At 39.2% G+C, this 19,653-nt stretch overlaps 1 protein-coding gene across 2 annotated transcripts in view; it reads left to right on the top strand.

Annotated features, from left to right (window-relative positions):
- Positions 1 to 19,653, top strand: part of P4HA1 (prolyl 4-hydroxylase subunit alpha 1) — a 72,410-nt gene that overhangs the window by 21,411 nt on the left and 31,346 nt on the right. For both annotated transcript variants that reach the window (XM_081104564.1, XM_081104563.1), the window contains exons 2-8: positions 504 to 611; positions 5,744 to 5,840; positions 6,979 to 7,130; positions 9,299 to 9,436; positions 13,316 to 13,555; positions 15,890 to 16,086; positions 19,064 to 19,240. In XM_081104564.1, the coding sequence (XP_080960690.1) occupies positions 524 to 611; positions 5,744 to 5,840; positions 6,979 to 7,130; positions 9,299 to 9,436; positions 13,316 to 13,555; positions 15,890 to 16,086; positions 19,064 to 19,240 (1,089 nt within the window). In that variant the 5' untranslated portion in view covers positions 504 to 523. The remainder of the gene's footprint in view (positions 1 to 503; positions 612 to 5,743; positions 5,841 to 6,978; positions 7,131 to 9,298; positions 9,437 to 13,315; positions 13,556 to 15,889; positions 16,087 to 19,063; positions 19,241 to 19,653) is intronic.

Raw genomic sequence — 19,653 nt, forward strand, 5'->3', positions numbered from 1 at the left:
AAAAATAAGATAATGGCGCTTATTAAATAACTAAATCAATTTACAAGAATTAGCAACAGTTCCATGGGCAACCCTGGGGTCTGACTTACATTTTTGTTTATAAGAAAAACTAGAGGCCTGGTGCATGAAATTTGTGTGGGGGCCGGGGGGTCCCTCGGCCTGACCTGCACCCTCTCCAATTCGGGAGCCCTCAGGGGATGTCCTACTGACGGCTTGGACCCACTCCCCGTGGTTCTCTGCTCTTTGCGGGGCCTGCCTGCTCCACACCATGGGGATGGGCAAGCAGGCCCTGCTGGGTGCTGCCTGCTGGCACACTTTCCTGCTGGGCTCAGTTGCCGGGGTGACGTTGCCAGCATCCTGCCCCAGCCGCTATGGCCGCCGCCATCTTTGTTGTGGAGTGATAGTTAATTTGCATATTACTCTTTTATTAGATAGGAAGGATAAGTTAGGAACTTTTCCTACCCTTTTAAAAAATTTTTGTAATGGCCATATTTTTCTTGTAGGTGTGTGAACCTGTAAAATTATGACTTCCAAGATGATCCGGTATATTTTAATTGTAGGGATTCTACTTTCCCAGTCTTTGGCCCATCCAGGCTTTTTTACTTCAATTGGTAAGTCTGAACTCTTTCTTGGTTTGTATTGTTTTTGCATTTAAAAATTTCCATTTTTTAGTGTTTTAAATCAGTTAAAAGAAATACACTGTCTTTCCAGAGACTGAAGCATTGCTTTGGTCCAGTGATGGCGAACCTATGACATGTGTGTCAGAGGTGACACGCGAACTCATTTTTTTGATTGATTTTTCTTTATAAAAAATATAAATCTTTGTTTTACAATGGTTGCAAATATCAAAATATTTCTACATGTGACACGGCACCAGAGTTAAGTTAGGGTTTTTCAAAATGCTGACATGCAGAGCTCAAAAGGTTCACCATCACTGCTTTAGTCCCTGCCCTGCTAAAAGATACTCTCTTTTTTAAATTCCTTCCTTCCTTCCTTCCTTCCTTCCTTCCTTCCTTCCTTCCTTCCTTCCTTCCTTCCTTCCTTCCTCTTTCCCTCTTTCCCTCTTTCCCTCTCCCTTCTTTCCCTTCCTCCCTCCCTCTTTGCCTCCCTCCCTCTCTTTTTTGTTAATCCTCACCCGAGGATATTTTTTCATTGATTTTTAGAGAGAGTAGAAGAGAGGGAAGACAGAGAAACATTGATTGGTTGCCTCCTGCACAAGCCCTGACCAGAGCCCAGGCTGGGGAGGAACCTGCAACCAAGGTATGTGCCCTTGAGTGGAATCGAACCCAGGACTCTTTGGTGTGCAGGCCAATGCTCTATCCACTGACCCAAACTGGCTAGAGCTTGTTTTTCTTTAAATATTTTTTTCTGATTTCAAAAGTAATACATTTACAGGTTAGAAACTAATGAACATTTAGGAAAACATAACAAAGAAAATTCTATTAATGGGCCACTGAGCATATAATTTAATGCATATACTCCATTTAAGAACCTACTATGAATACAATGTATTTTTTCCTATATCATAATATAATTTTTAAAAATATAGACACCAATATCATTACACTAATAATGTATATTTTAAAAATATTTTTTATTGATTTTTTTTTTTTTTTTTTTTTTTTTTAGAGAGGAAGGGAGAGGGATAGAGAGATAGAAACATCATTGATCGGCTGCCTACTTCATGCCCCCTGGGGATATGACCTGACTGGGAATAGAACCAAGTGATCTCTTGAACCATGGGTTGATGCACAACCACTGAACCACACTGGATGGGCCTACATCATAATTTTTTTAAAATCTTTTAAGTATTGTAAAAATAACATATTGGTTAAAGGGGAAAAATCAGAGTACATGGAATATTAGACATCCACATGTCCTCTTTCCCCAGAAATAATTCCTCGTGGGTTGATGTACATCCTCTTATATTTTCCTGTATGCATACTTCCTTTGTCTTAAAGCCGATGTTTTCCTTCCCTCTGGTGACCAGTCCTTGAGTGATTGTAGAGCTAACTAAAACACAAGTAATTTCAGGATATAAAATGATGAATTCTCTCATCCCATTATAAATAAGTATGGATTATTTGATTTTCAGTTGTGAAGAATACTCTTTTGTTAGTGTAGTTTTTACTTATGGAATAAAAATTTAATTCTAATTAGCTTCAGAAGTTTTTTAAAAAGGTGCCCTGGCTGGTGTGGTTGAGCATTGTCCTTTGCAACCAGAGGTTTCCAGTTCGATTTCCAGTCAGGGTACATGCTCAGATTTCGGGCTTGGTCCCAGGAGGTGGCATGCAGCAGACAGCTGAAGGATGTTTCTCTCATTGATGTTTCTCCCTCTCTCTCCTTTAAATAAATAAAAACATATTTTAAACAAACAACTAAATAAAAGGTGAGGGAGGAGTTGGGGAAGAAGAGACATTGATCCTTGGAAAGTAGTGTTGTTATATTTTTGTTAAATACTAGAGGGTCCGGTGCATGAAATTTGTGCATGGCGGTGGTGTGGGGTGTCCCTCAGCCCAGCCTGCACCCTCTTCAATCTGGGACCCCTCGGGGGATGTCAGACTGCTGGTTTAGGCACGATCCTGCGGACATTGGATGTCTAATATTCCATGTACTCTGATTTTTCCCTTTTAATCAATATGTTATTTTTACAATACTTAAAAGATTTTAAAAAATTATGATGTAGGCCCATCCAGTGTGGTTCAGTGGTTGTGCATTGACCCATGGATCAAGAGGTCACTTGGTTCTATTCCCAGTCAGGTCATATCCCCAGGGGGCATGAAGTAGGCAGCCTGCGGGATCGGGCCTAAACCAGCAGTCTTACATCGCTCTCACAATTCGGGACTGCTGGTTCCTAACCACTCACCTGCCTGTCTGCCTGCCTGATCGCCCCTAACCGCCTCTGCCTGCCAGCCTAATTGCGCCCTAACTGCTCCCCTGCTGGCCTGATCGCCCCCAACTGCCCTCTCATGCTGGCCTGATCACCCACCTCCAACTGTCCTCCCCTACTGGCCTAATTGCCCCCAACTGCCCTCCCCTGCTGGTCTGATTGCCCCCAACTGTCCTCCCCTGCCTGCCTGATTGATTGCCCCAACTGCCTTCTCCTGCTGGCCTGATCGCCTCCTAACTGCTCTCCCCTGCTGGCCTGATCACCCCCTAACTGCTTGCTCCCCCATGCCGGCCTTATCTTACTCCTAACTGCTTGCTCCCCCGTTCTGGCCTGATCTCACCCCTAACTGCTTGCTCCCCAGCCAGCCTGATCACCCCTAACCACCTCTGCCTCACCTGCCCCTGTGGCTTTGGAAGGAAGTTGGAAGTCTGGAAGATGTCCGGTCGACCTGGTCTAATTAGCATATTACCCTTTTATTAGTATAGATATTTTTATTGATTTCAGAGAGGAAGGGAGATGGAGAGAGAGATAGAAACATCAGTAATGAGAGAGAATCATTGATTGGCTGCTTTCTACATGCCCCCCTCTTGGGGATCAAGCACACAGCCCAGGCATGTGCCCTTGACTAGAATCGAACCCAGGACTCTTTAGTCCATAGGCCGACACTCTATCCACTGAACCAAACCAGCTAGAGCTGTTGTTACATTTTCAAATGAAAAGATAATTTGCCAATAGAGTTCAAGCTTGTAAAACTAAGTAGCTTGAAAATTAGAATTGGAACACATGAGTAGAAAAAGTTTTGGCCTTATTTTTATTTATCTGGTTTTTAAAAAAAGGATGAAAAATATGCTCTCTCCAACATATCTGATTCATGCCAGTTAAATTGACTCAGCATGAAGCATTCTGATTATTATTTACACTAATAAAAGAGAAACATGGTAATTGGCGTACGACCGCTACCCTTTTCATTGGCTAATCAGGGCGATATGCAAATTAACTGCCAACTAAGATGGCGGTTAACTGCCAACAAAGATGGCGGTTAATTTGATATATAGGCACAATGCAGGGAGGTGAAAGGGAAAGCAGGAAGAAGCCCCCTGCCACTGACAGTGATCGGAAACCCAGGGGGCAGCTAAGAGCCGGGGGGCAGGGCTGCCCTGCCCCCCAGCCATGATCGGAGAATCGGGTGCCTTTGCCGCCCTGGCCAGTGATAGCAGGAAGTAGGGTGGAGCCAGTGATGGGAGCTGGGCACGGTCGAAGCTGGCAGTCCCGGGAGCTAGGGGTCCCTTGCCTGGGCCTAAAGTGGAGCCCGCGATCGTGGGGCCGCTGCAGCTGCGGGTCCCTGCTGCCCGGGCCGGACGCCTCGGCAGGGGCTGAGCCTGCAACCGCGGGGAGCTGGGGGTCCCCTGCCCAGGCCTAATGCCTCGGCCAGAGGCGTTAGGTCTGGGCAGGGGCGGAGCCTGCAACCGCAGGGAGCTGGGGGTCCCCTGCCCAGGCCTAATGCCTTCGCCAGAGGCGTTAGGCCTGGGCAGGGGCAGAGCGGGAGATCGAGGGGAGCTGGTGATCCCCGCTGCCCAGTCCTAATGCCTCGGCCAGAGGCGTTAGGCCTGGGCAGGGGCAGAGTGGGAGATCGCGGAGCCGCTGCCGCTGCGGGTCCCCGCTGCCCAGGCTGGACGCCTCGGCCAGAGGCGTTAGGCCTGGGCAGGGGCGGAGCCTGCAACCGCGGGGAGCTGGGGGGTCCCCTGCCCAGGCCTGACACCTCTGCCGGAGGCCTCAGGCCTGGGCAAGGGGCCAATCCGGTGATCGGGCGATTGGAGGGTGATGAGGGTCAACTCCTCTGGCCGAAGCATCAGGCCTGGGCGGGGGGCGGAGCCAGCAATTGGAGGGGGCTGGGGGTCCCCTGCCCAGGCCTGATGCCTGGGCCTGAGACATCAGGCCTGGGGGGGGGGTGGAGCTGGGGATTGGGTGGATATGATGGTCCCCTTGCCCAGGCCTGAAGCCTGGGTCAGAGGCATCAGGCTTGGGCGGGGGGTGGAGCAAGCGATCAGAGGGAGATGGGGGTCCCCTGCCCAGGCATGATTCCTGGGCCAGAGGCATCAGGCCTGGGCGGGGGTCAGAGCCAGTGATGGGGGGGAGATGGGGGTGGGCATCAGGCCTGGGCGGGGGTCAGAGCCAGTGATGGGGGGAGATGGGGGTCCCCTGTCCAAGCCTGACGCCTGGGCCAGAGGCATCAGGCCTGGGCTGGGGGCAGAACCAGTGATGGGGGGAAATGCGGGTCTCCTGCTCAGGCCTGACACCTCTGGCAGAGGCGTCAGGCCTGGGCAAGGGGCCGATCCTGCGATTGGAGGGTGATGGGGGGTCAACGCCTGAGGGCTCCCAGTATGTGAGAGGGGGCAGGCTGGGCTGAGGGACACTCCCCCCCCCCCCACCACCACCCAGTGCACGAATTTCGTGCACCGGGCCCCCAGTTAAACTAATAATTGGCCTGCACCCTCTCACAGTCTGGGACCCTTCAGGGGATGTCCAACTGATGGCTTAGGCCTGTCAGTCAGACATCCTTAGCACTGCCGTGGAGGCGGGAGAGGCTGCCGCCACCGCCGCCATGCTTGCCAGCTGTGAGCTGGGCTCAGGGCTTCTGGCTGAGCAGTGCTTCCTCTGTTGGAGCACACTGACCACCAGGGGATAGCTTCTGCATTGAGCATCTGTCCCCTGGTGGTCAGTGCATGTCATAGCCACCGGTCGTTCCCCCCATTTGATCTATTTGCATATTAGCCTTTTATTATATAGGATTAGTCTAAAATACTTGTGCTGATGGAATATGGGTATTTGCTAATCTTTCCTCCTTCTCTTTAGGTCAGATGACTGATTTGATTCATACAGAGAAAGATCTGGTGATTTCCCTGAAAGACTATATTAAGGCAGAAGAAGACAAATTAGAACAAATAAAAAAGTAAGCAAAGTGTTTTATTTATTATGACTTCTTTCTAAAGCTAAACATTTGAGTAGAAATTAAAGCCATCAGTCAGTCTTAAAAAGCCAGCTGAAATGGCTTAAATAGGAATACAGAAAACAATAGTTAGGCCTGGGCCAATTGTTCACATGGAAGAACATGGATTGAGATAATATAAATGGGTATGGGTTGTTGACTGACAATTTTTTTTTAATGTTTCCTAATAGCTTCTGTTCTATAACCTCCCTAATCAAGCCACTTTCTGGAGCAGTTCCCCAATTCTATTTATCCTTCACTCTTATGGTTCCATTCTAGAGATTACAGGATAAGTGTAGTTAGTATTATTTAATTTATATAGTTTTTCCTCAAATGGTAATTTATTTTTAATTGACTCAGGTTCATAGTTAATCCTAACTTGAGAATTATTATTTTTTGTTTAACGAGTAGCTAAGTAATCAGTTTTTGTTTTAAAATATAGTTTCTATGTAATGAATGTGAACTTTTGGTGAATGTTTGATTTAAATGGAGATATAACCGAATTTGGATTGAGCTAATTTATACTTTGTAATAATTAGTTATTTGGCTTTAAGGACCTGAGGGGAAATGAATTTTTAGACTATTATTAGAGGGATCCAATCATAACTTTTACTAAGATAGACTTCATTTACTGTAACTAGGGAGAAATAAAACTAAAAAAGAAGTCTTGCCGAAACCGGTTTGGCTCAGTGGATAGAGCGTCGGCCTGCGGACTGAAAGGTCCCAGGTTCGATTCCGGTCAAGGGCATGTACCTGGGTTGCGGGCACATCCCCAGTGGGAGATGTGCAGGAGGCAGCTGATCGATGTTTCTCTCCCATCGATGTTTCTAACTATCTATCTCTCTCCTTTCCTCTCTATAAAAAATCAATAAAATATATTTAAAAAAAAAAAAAAAAAGAAGTCTTGTAGTTATATTTTGATTTTGCCATTCTAGATTTTACCCATAAGAGAATTTTGCTTTTTTAAAAACCTTCATAATTATACTTTTAAAAATAATTTTTAGATATTGTTTTAATTAAAAAACCTGTAATCTAGCCTCTTTTTATTTTTTTAGTGCTTTACTAAATTGTGTTTTTCTTTTTATACACCTTACATGTATAGATGGGCAGAGAAGTTAGATCGGCTAACTAGCACAGCGACAAAAGATCCAGAAGGATTTGTCGGGCACCCTGTAAATGCATTCAAGTTAATGAAACGTCTGAATACTGAGTGGAGTGAGTTGGAGAATCTCGTCCTTAAGGATATGTCAGATGGTAAGACTAATGAGCCCAAAAAGTAAGGCACTATTGCTACCACCTGTAGAAATGCCAAAAATAGCGATATATTCAGTTCCCAGAACATCAAGTGTTTATTGTTATAACTGAATTATTGCTGGGGTATATTTGTTCTGATCAGAGTTAATTTATTTTAATCCCAAATTTCTTGATAAAAAAATAAAAGATGAATAAAAACTGGAAACAAAGAAATAAAAATAAAACTTCATTGTCAAAAAAAGTAATTTTTGCTGTTAGTGACTAACACTGCTGCTTTTTGTTTTGAGATCTACAAATGTGAATTGATTATTTGGGATATAGCTTCATTTCTGAAGATAGTCATTTTCATTTTATTTTATTTTTTAAAAATATTTTTATTTTTTGATTTCAGAGAGGAAGGGAGTGGGAGGGATTGAAACATTAATGATGAGAGAGAATCATTGAATTGCTGCCTCCTGCACTCCCCCTACTGGGTACCGAACCCGCAACCCGGGCATGAGCCCTTTTCTGGAGGAATTGAACCCCACCCTTCAGTCCGCAGGCCAACGCTCAGTCCTCTGAGCGAAACTGGCAAGGGCAATTTTAGGATTGCCTTCAGACTGTAGAAATGGAAGGGTATTGGCTTTGACTTGTGCTAGAGCTATGTCTGTTCTTTTCCTGCGCATTGAAAGGACTATTTAACCTTTAAAAATGTATTTATAAAGTCAGCATATTATATTAATTGTATTGAAGGGTATGAATGATCCCAAATAAATCTTCAAAAATGTACTTTATCATGAACTATATATAGTTGCATCTAATTGAAGAATTCCAGTGTTAATGGTGGTTTTGTAATTCTGTTTATTATTTTAAAAATTTGGGGTAAACTTTATTTTCTAATCAATTTTTAATATATTGGAAGTAGTGGTACTTTATAAGAAAAAGTGTTAGCAGTGTTCAACATAGTATTTTGAAACTTAGGATTGTTTTACTTAACGTAGATAGTAAGTTTTAAAACAGAGGCTGCAAACAGTAATAATTAATGTTTTTGTAGTTGAAACAATAAATTGTAGTTTAAGGTATTTTAATACAGACACAGAAAACTAGAAGTTTAAGGAAGTAAAGGGATTATGCTTAGTACATAGTAGAAGCTCAAATGTCTGTTGAATTACTGAAGGTTGCAGAAAATTATTTTTTTAAAGAGAAGGGAGAAAATTGAGCTAGCTGTATAGATGAAATACTGCAAGGGTGCTTACAAGTGTTTGTGAGCAGTAAACTAAATTATTTTGCATAGGATAGGAAACCTTGAAAAGAAAAATTAAGGCAAGAACTATGAATACTTATTCATGATGAGAGGAAATAACTGTGATTATTTTTACTCTTATATAACACCATGAGAACATTATAAAGGTCATGAAGAAATATTCATTCATTTATTTAATTTTAAAATTCTCAAATAATGATCTGTATATCCTGAGCTCTTTTATAAGGTAAACCTTGAGACTTTGACATTTTAATTGTGGTAGTCATTCAAGAGAGGATTTTGTTTTGGGGCCTAAAAAATATAGTTATCTATAAAACTTGCTTATAAAATTCCATGTGGATATTGTGACGGAGAGTTGCCCTTAAAACTAAAAAAGTATACTTGATGAACACTATATTCAATAATTATATCCAAATATATTTTAATAAACTAGCTTACCTGATAATCTTAAACATATAATTAATAATTCTTCCTCCCCTTAAAGAATTCCACCGCACTTTGTATTTTTATATTTATTTATATAATGTGTGGCACATGGAAGAAGAAAAAATAGACTTTAAGAGCATACATTTTACTTACCAACTGTTATATGAAAGTATAATTGGTTGCTAATTGAATATCATTTTCAAATCCATAAATCTGTTCATTTTTCAAGCTTAGTGGAGCCTATGTTGTATAACTAAAAGCTCAATTATTATGTTAGTTGATCTTTACTTATACACAGACATAATTTATGCATTGACTTCAGGTAAGCAACATTGGAAAGGGTTCAGGAAGACTGATTGAGTTAGAGGCATGTCAAGTCTGATTCAGTGCAGCTTTTTTCTCGTTGAGCATGTGGAAAATTAAAACAAAATCAGTTTTGAGAAATCTGATTTGGAAATTTGAAGTCTCTGAATTTCTAGAGTCTCTCTCTTATTTCAAGGCTTCATCTCTAACCTAACCATTCAGAGACAGTACTTCCCTAATGATGAAGATCAGGTTGGGGCCGCCAAAGCTCTGTTGCGCCTCCAGGACACCTACAATTTGGATACAGATACTATCTCAAAGGGTAATCTTCCAGGTAAGAATTCTTAGTCTATAAAATACCTAACACCTGGCTTCTCTGTGCAGTCCAGTAGGACAGTGTAAACGTAAAAAAGACTTCTGTATTTTAAGATTTTTAACTTCAGTTTGTTTCACAGCCTTGAAAACAAAACAACCCTCCATTTCAGTAGCGCTTAATAGTTGTGGATAAGCTTCTTGCTTGTTATTTTGAAAGCTTATAATTATAGGGACTAAAGTTAAGTAGGCAATTTTAGTGTGTAAGAAAAAGAAACAATAATTTTTCCAAATGTTTTTTTATAATACCCAATGTTTGTATATAAAGTTATGAGGGAATTGATAATCAAAGTTTATGTGTTCGGTGATTAAAAACCAAGACCTGTTGGGTAAATGTAAATTTTTAAAATGTCCTGCAGTGTAGAACATCCTGCTTTCTGACCCAGTATTTTTGGCAAAAAGTTCTTTTGTTGTTGTTATAGCTGATTATTTTGTAATAATTTGCTTTACATTATTTTTTATCATACAACAAAATTTACTGTCTTAACCAGTTTTATTTATTTAAAAAAATTTTTAATTCTCACCTGAGGATGTTTTTCCCTTGATTTTAGAGAGACTGGAAGAGAGAGGGAAACACAGAGAAAAACATTGATGTGAGAGAAACACATCAATTGGTTGCCTCCTGCTGGGCAGGGAGGAGCCTGCAACCAAGGTATGACTCAAACCTGGAACCCTTCAGTCCGCAGGCCGACGCTCTATCCACTGAGCCAAACAGGCTAGGGCCTTAACCAATTTTAAATGTTTAGTTTAGTGGTATTAAGTACATTCGCTTTGTTGTATAACCATCATCACCATCCATCTCGATACCTCTTTTGATCTTGTAAAATGGAAACTATATACCCATTAAATAATAACTCCCATTTCCCCCTACCCCCAGACCCTGGAAATCATCATTCTACTTTCTGTCTCTATGATTTTGATTACTTGAGTACCTTATATAGTATTTGTCTTTTTGTTACTGGATTATATCACTTAGCATAATGACCTCAAAGGTCATCCTTGTTGTAGCAAATGTCAGAATTTCCTTACTTTTTAAGGCTGAATAATAATCCATTTTATGTGTATACTGCATTTTGCTTATCCATTCATTCATTAATGGACACTTGGATTTCTTTCACATTTTGGCTATTATAAATAGTTCTTTTGCGAAAATGAATGTGTAAATGTCTCTTCAAGACCCTGCCTTCCATTCTTTTAGTATATACCCAGAAATGGAAGTGCTGGGTCATATGATAATTGTATTTTTAATTTCTTGAAGAACTGCCATACTTCCATAGTAGATATACCATTTTACATTCCACAACTGGTGCACAATTTCTCAACATCCTTACCAACGCTTGCTATTTTCTTGAAGGACTTTGTAAGCCATGTGGGATTTGCACTATTTTGAGTGCAACAAGGAATCACTGAGAAGTTTTAAAGAGGGAAGTTACATGATTTTCTTTTTTAGTAATATTCTGGCTGCAGAATGGAGATTGGATTGAGATCTGGGGGAAGGGACAAATCATGGAGGAGGCTGTTGTAAAAATTCGAGCAAGAGATGACATTCGTAGCTCGTGGGTATGGAGAGAAGTGGGTAGGTTGTCAAGCTGCATAGGAGATGGAATGGTACAATCTGATGATGGACTGGATATGGGTTTCTGGCTTCAACAGCTAGATGGTTCCATTCAGGAAAATAGAGAACACAAGAGGAGAGGATTTGGTGTATGGTGTATGGCTTTTTCATCTTGTGCTTTGTATTCATGGAGAGTGTGCACTTGTTCAGATTGTATGTGGGAATATTGCAAAATCTGAGTGATTTTTTTTTTTGGTATGGTAGGCAGAAAGGATTGATGTTTGTTTTTTAAAATGTGAATACTTAGACTTATCAAAATTAAAACTTCTATACTTCTAAGTACACCATCAAGAAAGTGAAAAGACACTGGAATAAAACATCAAGAATAGCCTTGGTCATCCTGGCTGGTTTGCTCAGTGGTTAGAACGTCAGCCCTCAGATTGAAGGGTCATGGCTTCGATTTCCAGTTGAGGGGATTTATCTCGGTTGCAGGCTCATCTCCTGCCTTGGATGAGGTACGAACGGGAGACGACAAATCAATATGTCTCTCTCACATCGATGTTTTTCTCTCCCTCTCTCCCTCTCCCTCTCTTTCTTCTACTCTGTCTAAAAAAAAATCCAATGGAACAAATATCCTCAGGTGAGGATGAAAAAAGAGTAGCCCTGGCCAGTGTTGATCAGAGGTTTGAGTGTCGGACTGTACACTGACGAGTTGTGGATTTGATTCCCAGTCAAGGGCATGTGCCTGGGTTGCAGATTCAATCCCTGGCCCCAGTCAGGCTGCATATAGGAGGCAGCTGATCGATGTGTCTCTCTCATACCAATGTCTCTCCCTCTCCCTCTCCCTCTCCCCCTTCCCTTTCCCCCTCTCTTCCTCCCCTCCACTCTCTAAAAATCAATGGAAAGACTATCATTGGGTGAAGATTTAAAAAAATCAAGAATAGTTAAAAGAAAATGAAAAGACAACCCACAGTGTGGGTAAAGAATATTTGAAAATCGTATGTCTGATAAGGAACTTGTATCTAGAGTATGTAAAGAACTCTAACAATTAGTAATGAAAAGACAAATAACCAAATTTTTAAATGAACAAAGGATTCAAATATACATTTTTCCAGAGATGATACACAAATGGACAATAAGTGTGTGGACAGATATTCAACTTCATCATTAGGGAAATACTATCAAAACCACAGTGAAATACTACTTCATTCCTGCCAGAATGGCTATAATAAAAAATACGGACAATGACAAGTATTGGAGAGGGTGTGGAGAAATTGGAACCCTCATATATTGCTGTTGGGATTGTAAAATGGGGTAGCCACTTTGGAAAATAGTTTTGGCAGTTCCTGAAAATGTTAAACATAGAGTTGCCATAGGACCCAGCAATTCTACTTAAGAGTAATGAAAACATTTGTCCACATAAAAACTTGTACACCAGTGTTCATAGTAACATTCATAAAAGCCAAATAAATGGAAACAACTAATATAGTCTCTCCATACAGTGGACTATTTGGCAATAAAAAGGATGCTACAACATGGATGAACCTTGAAAACATTGTTTTGAGTGAAAAAGGCCAGTCAAAAAAGAACATATGTTTCATGATATTATTTATATGACATAACCATAATAGGCAAATCTATAGATACACAAAGTAGATTAGTGGTTGTCTAGGGCTGGGATGGGCGGGGGGAAGGGGAAAAGATGAGTAGTGACTGCTAATGGTTACAGGTTTCCTTTTTGGGGTGATGAAAATGCTTTAAAATTGGATTATGGTGATGGTTGCACAACTCTGTGAATATACTAAGAACTATTATATTTTTTAAATGGGTGACTTTATGGTATGTAAATTACATATCATTAATGTGGGAAGGGAAGGAGAAGGAGGAGGTAAGGGAACCAATTGACAGGTTTGCTTCTCTTCCTGTCCAGCCATCTCTTGCCCAGATGGTTGGTAGGAGGAAGATGGATATATCTCACCTGATGAGTCCTGCTCTGTTAGAAAATTGCACGTTTCGACTTCATTGATGTTTCCTTTTGGTATGATGCTGATAATTGAAATCTTGGGATATCTAGGTCCCTTGTCCGCTAGGTTCTTGCCATGTTTCATTACCTTGTAAATTTTTTCTCGGTTTATAAATTTAGGATTATTCATGCTTTCCTCCCTCAGAGGATTGTTGTGAAAATCAAATGAAAGTGAGATAACACTTTGAAAGCTGTATAGTCCTAAATAAATATGGAGAATTAGTATTAAGAATCCTAAAGTGCTCTGTATTTTCTTTCCATAGGAGTAAAACACAAATCTTTCCTAACAGTTGAGGACTGTTTTGAGTTGGGCAAAGTGGCCTATACAGAAGCAGATTATTACCATACAGAACTGTGGATGGAGCAGGCGCTCAGGCAGCTGGATGAAGGCGAGGTTTCTACCACTGATAAAGTCTCTGTTCTAGATTATTTGAGCTACGCGGTGTACCAGCAGGGAGACCTCGATAAGGCACTTCTGCTTACAAAGAAGCTTCTTGAACTAGGTATGTTAACTTGACATGGTTCAGGGTTATAGATATATATATCATCATATAGCTGTGGTACTTTTTGTTAGAATTCAAGCACCTTGTTTGTCAGACATACTTGATCCTCTTTCTGATTAGCCTCTAAATGGCAATTGATTTTTCTCACCTAGTAGTACTACAACAGTGGCTGTGTTTCTCTGCTCTGCTCTTCGGGAATTTCAAAATTGGACCTAATCTAGCTAACTCAGTAAAAATGTTTATTTACCATGTTGCTATATTAAATATTAACTAGTTTCCTTTGAAGGGTGTTTTTGGTTAATTGCATTTCATATTAAAATGATAGAAAAATAAAAAAAAATAAAAAAAATGATAGAAAAATGTAATAGCTTATGAGGATTTCACAACTAGTATTTTGAACAGAGTTGTAGTGTTTCTCTGCGTATGATCCAGGGACCATGTGCCTCAGAACTACTTGGATACATATTAGAAATGAAAATTCCTTGAGCTCCACCCCAGACCTATAAATCAGAATCTCTGGAGGTAAAGTGGTGTGCCAATAGATTCTGGTGGCCTTTGGTATATAATGAAGCTTTAAACTTTAAAGTTAATATTTTTATGAATAGATAAATATATATGTTAGAAGAGTGAAACAGTTCAAAAGGATTGGCCATCAGAAAGTGAACTTTTGATAATTAGATTATTATATCTTAGTTGAATGAATAAATGGAAATATTGGTCCTAGTACCCTTTTTCCCCCCAGTATTTTTTAGTGATTTTTCCCCCCTCTTGACTTAAAAAAAAACTTTACTCATTGTAGGAAAGTTGCTTTTTCTTTCTTCTTTTAAAAATAATTCTTTATTGTTGAAAATATTACATATGTTCCCTTTTTGCCCCCATTGATCCCCTCCAGCCTACCCCTGCCCCCCACCCCAGGTCTTCACCACCCTATTGTCTGTGTCCATGGGTTATGCATATATGTATACAAGGTCTTTGGTTGATTACCTCCCACCCACCCACCCTCCCCCGCCTTCCCTCTGAGATTCCACACTCTGTTCCATGCTTCCATGTCTCTGGATCCACTCCATTCATCAGGTTATTTTGTTACTTAGATTCCACATCTGGGTGAGATCATGTGATACTTGTCTTTCTTTGACTGACTTATTTCACTTAGCATGATACTCTCCAGGTCCCTCCATGCTGTCTCAAAGGGTAAGAGATTCTTCTTTTTTACTGCTGCATAGTATTCCATGGTATAAATGTACCACAGCTTTTTTATCCACTCACCTACTGGTGGGCACTTGGGCTATTTCCAGATCTTAGCTATTGTAAATTGTGCTGCTATGCAATAGGGGTGCATATGTCCTTTCTGATTGGTGTTTCTCATTTCTTAGGATATATTTCATTGTAGGAAAGTTTTAAAATAGGAAAAGATATAGAAGTCATCCATAAGCCAATCACCCAAAGACACCTACAAACTTTTTTTGTTTCCTTGTTGTATATACCCGCTTCACACACACACACTTTCCCTTTCTTTTACAAAATGAGGCTCATGTTGTATACCATAACATATATTGGGAGCAGTTTCTCAAAGACAAGAAATGTTTTAGAAATAAGAGTAGATTTCCTAAATATGTCAACTAACGTCACAAGTGAAGTTTCTACAAACTCTTCTGCCGCTTTTATTTGTGTGTGTGGTGGTGGTTTTTCCTCCTGGATGGGTGGAGTAAGTCCTCTTTCCTCTACTGAGACATAGCTAAAAATCATGACTAGCAATTCAGAGGTAATTAGTGGATTCCGGCTTATTTGAAAATTACATCTTTAGTTTCTGTTTTTGGTCTCATTTAGAATTTTGGGACTAAAATCCACTCAGCCCTCAGAAGTAGGCTGTGTTCTACATTTATAATTTATCTGTGGTAAAGGTTGCTTTTGAACTTACACAGTGTCTTCCCCATCGTAGTTACATTTCAGTCTCAGAAAACATCTTTTCCATTGCTGAAAAGAAAAAAATGAGAAATTTAAAAAACTCATTTGACACCACAATGATCAGACATAGTTCCTTTGGCTAATTAGTAAGTTCTCAAAGTAGAAGCAGTAATTGCTACTTTGAAAAAAAAAAAGGCCACTTTTGTCTCCAGAACTTGGTAGAGGGTGACTGTATGTCCTGCTTTACTTGGGGCAGTACTGGTTTACACCTGTTGTTTGGCATAATAATTTTTACTAGTGCCTTCTTTCACTCTCGGAAGCATACTGGTTTGGAAGGTAAATTGTATGGCCCTCTGTTTTTTATTACTGTATTCTGATGTTTGCACAATAATAAGCTTATTCATGGGTGTGCTCTTTCTCTTCCAATAGATCCTGAACATCAGAGAGCTAATGGTAACTTAAAATATTTTGAGTATATAATGGCTAAAGAAAAAGATGCCAATAAATCTGCTTCAGATGACCAGTCTGATCAGAAAACCACGCTGAAGAAAAAAGGGGTTGCCGCGGATTACCTGCCAGAGAGACAGAAGTACGAAATGCTGTGCCGTGGGGAGGGTATCAAAATGGTAAAGTGGAAAAGCCAATTGTGTGTGTGTGAGTGTGTGTGTGTGTGTGTGTATGTGTTTGTACAAAGCTCTAGAGAGAATCAAGTTCTTTTATATTTAAGTCTGTGTGATAAAATCAGAATTACTGCATAAAGTGTTATAGTGTGCCACATCACCTTATTGTGAGGCTCACACAAAATGCTCCAAGTGCTAATAAAATAGCTTTAAAATAAAGCCTGTGAATCACATACAACATTCATGCAATTTTGGTAATATTACCCTTTTCATAGATTAAAAAGTGAAGGATCTGATAATACAAGGGAAGTGATAAAGTTTTTTTCTTATATCTTTAAAAAAATTGGTTTTAGAGAGGAAGAAAGGGGAAGAGAGAGAGAAAGAGAGAAATATTGATGTGAGAGAGATACATTGATTGGTTGCTTCCTGTTTGTGCCCTGACTTGGGATTGAACCCACAACCTTCTGGTGCATGGGACGACACTACAGCCACTGAGCCACACCAGCCAGGGCTTCTTATATCTTAATGCAAAAGAGGTTTCAGCAGTCTTAAATAGAAATAATATCCCTTCCTAATCTATCCTCTGAAACAATGCATTCATCTATACAATAATCTCTTGTGGTTTTGCTCCTATTCCACCTTGACGGGATTGTTCAGTGAAACATTTGTCTATTTCAGAAATATTTAAAATGCAGAAAGACTTTTAAGAGATTTTGGCTTTATTTTTCTTTAAAATAAAATATATCTATAAATATCCCTTTGTTTATTGTGTACTTATATTTATGCATTTGTAACTTAGAATATTGTACTTTAGGATGGTTCTAGATAATAGGCCAAAAACAAAAGCATTCAAGTCTGGGAAACATAGGTTTTTGTTCAGCCTCAGTACTTTTCAGAGCCCTTTTATGTTACTGTGCATTCTGGATATGGTATACATTGCTTCCCAACATTAACTGGTAATGGAACCCTCTCTTTAGGTACTAGTGTTCAGTTGAAGGTGAGCATAAGTGGGAGGAAGTGTATTAGTGAATTTTCAAAGTAAGTATTTTTAAGTGTAAACATTTGAATACGTAGTGTTTAACTTTTTCTCTACTACTGATAAACTCAGGCGGGGCTTTATGTTTTGGTATTGATGACTTTTTGATATTTGATGATTTACTGTTGACAGCATAACCTCTGACATCAAAATGTCGATCATATTTTTGTTGACACCTTTGGGTGTTCTAAGTTGATGAAATCCTGGAAGAACAAGTCTACTCTTTCTTTGGGAGCTAATAGTAAAGACAAGGATTATAACACTTTGCTAGACTCATGAAACATTTTAAAAAACTTACATCTAAATATTTTAGTATCTTTTATAAATAAGGACTATTAAAAAAATAACCACAATACCATTACCACACCTAAAAGAATTCACAGTGGTTCCATTATATCATCAAAATCTAGTTAAGTATTCAAATTTCAAATAGTACATGTTTGTTTTATTTTTTTTTAATCTTCACCCAAGAATATTTTTCCATTGATTTTTAGAGAGAGTAGAAGAGAGAGGGAAAGACAGAGAAACATCGACATGAAAGAGACCCATCAATTGGTTGCCTCTTGCATGAGCCTGGGGCAGGGAGGAGCTTGCAACTGAGGTACGTGCCCTTGACCAGAATTGAACCTGGGACCCTTCAGTCCGCAGGCCGGCGCTCTATCCACTGAGCCAAAAAGGGTAGGACAGCACATGTGTTTTATTGCTCTTAATAACTCTTAAAGAAGAGAGCAAAATAGATCTTTTAAGTATAAAACATTAGTCTGCTAATTTGTCAGTTTGTTAATGTAACACACACATGCCAAACCTGCCCAAGATCAAAGGAGCATTCTTTTTCTCAGAATAAGTTCATATAATTATTATGTAAAACATTTATTTGATATGAAACTTTGGATTTTATTTTAGGTAAATAAAGTACATGGAGAATAAACATGAATCATTGTTTGTTTTAGTATGTTAACTAATAATTAAAACAAAACTAATATTATTCCTACTTCACATATGTCATACTTGTTTAATCAAGAGAGCAATCAGCAATGCATTAACTTAATTATTAATACTACATAGGTGATTGAAAGAAACTTTTATTTGCTTTGTTGTCCGCTCTATTTTAAATACCCACTAATAAAAGCACCTGATACCTTAGTTTAATAATTTATTTTCTCTTGTTTAGAGCTACCCATTTTTATCTTGGCTTTAAAAAAAAACCAACCTTTAAAAAAATTTTTTTTGGCCATAAGCATTTAACTGAGAGGTTTTTTTTTTGTTTGTTTGTTTTTTATCAAAACCTGGTTAGGTTTTTAGTTTTTGTTTTGTTTTCCTTTTAGAAACTTTTTCTTTCAGAATGTTGTCCAGTTACTTTGTGAAGTTTAGAGCAATGCTGATAATTTATTTCATATTTCCATAACATTTATTTCATATTTATAACAACTGAACTTCATTTTGATGAGAGGAGGGTAAAAAAACCCTCCATTTTTTCTTAAGGTCTACCATCTCGCTCCCAGAAAATAACCATTAATAAAAAAAATTTAAATCCTGAAGGTCCTCTCCTAGCTGGTTGGACTCAGTGGATAGAGTGTTGGCCTCAGACTGAAGGGTCCTGGGTTTGATTCCAGTCAAGGGCACACGCCCGGGTTGCAGGCTCGATCCCAGTAGGGAGTGTGCAGGAGGCAGCCGATCAATGATTCTCATCATTGCTGTTTCTCTCTCTCTCTCTCTCTCTCTTCCTCTCCCTTCCTCTCTCAAATCAATAAAAATGTATATTTAAAAAAAAATCCTGAAGGTCCTGTTTGATGCAAAGTATTTGTAAAGAACTGGTTTTTTTGGTCGTCTTCTGCAGATAACTTTGTGTATTCATGAGCATGATTACTGTTTCTTATCTGCATAGGAATAAGCATTAAAAATATTATTACTCTAATATATTCATCATCTTTTTAACATTATGTTTAGACTCCTCGGAGACAGAAAAAACTCTTTTGCCGTTACCATGATGGAAACCGGAATCCTAAATTTATTCTGGCTCCAGCCAAACAGGAGGATGAGTGGGACAAGCCTCGTATTATTCGCTTCCATGATATTATTTCTGATGCAGAAATTGAAATTGTCAAAGATCTAGCAAAACCAAGGGTAAATAACTTTTTTCCCCCTCTTAATTTATATAACTATGTATCAGTTTTTCCTTTGTAAGATTACAGGAAAGATCATTGATATGGCACTAACCCCACAGATAGTTTTAGATATCATCACCACATCATAATGGAGTTGTTAACTAAACTGTATTTATACCAGTTTTTCCTTAGTTTGTTATCAAAACAAATAATATATCTTGCAAATTGGTTTTTTAAAAATTAAGTTTATTGGGGTGACATTGTTTAATAGCATTATATGGAAATAGATTTTAAACTTTTAATTATGAAAATAATAGATGAGATTTTTATTTCACACTTAACAAATTTGTTTCAGCATCCTCCTGAAAAGTTTTCTAAGTACTTTGGAGCTTTTTAGTCTCAGAGACTAATCAAAAATCAAATTTTTCATTC

Source organism: Myotis nattereri (assembly GCF_964212035.1).
Source record: "Myotis nattereri genome assembly, chromosome: 13".
Taxonomy (NCBI): Eukaryota; Metazoa; Chordata; class Mammalia; order Chiroptera; family Vespertilionidae; genus Myotis; species Myotis nattereri.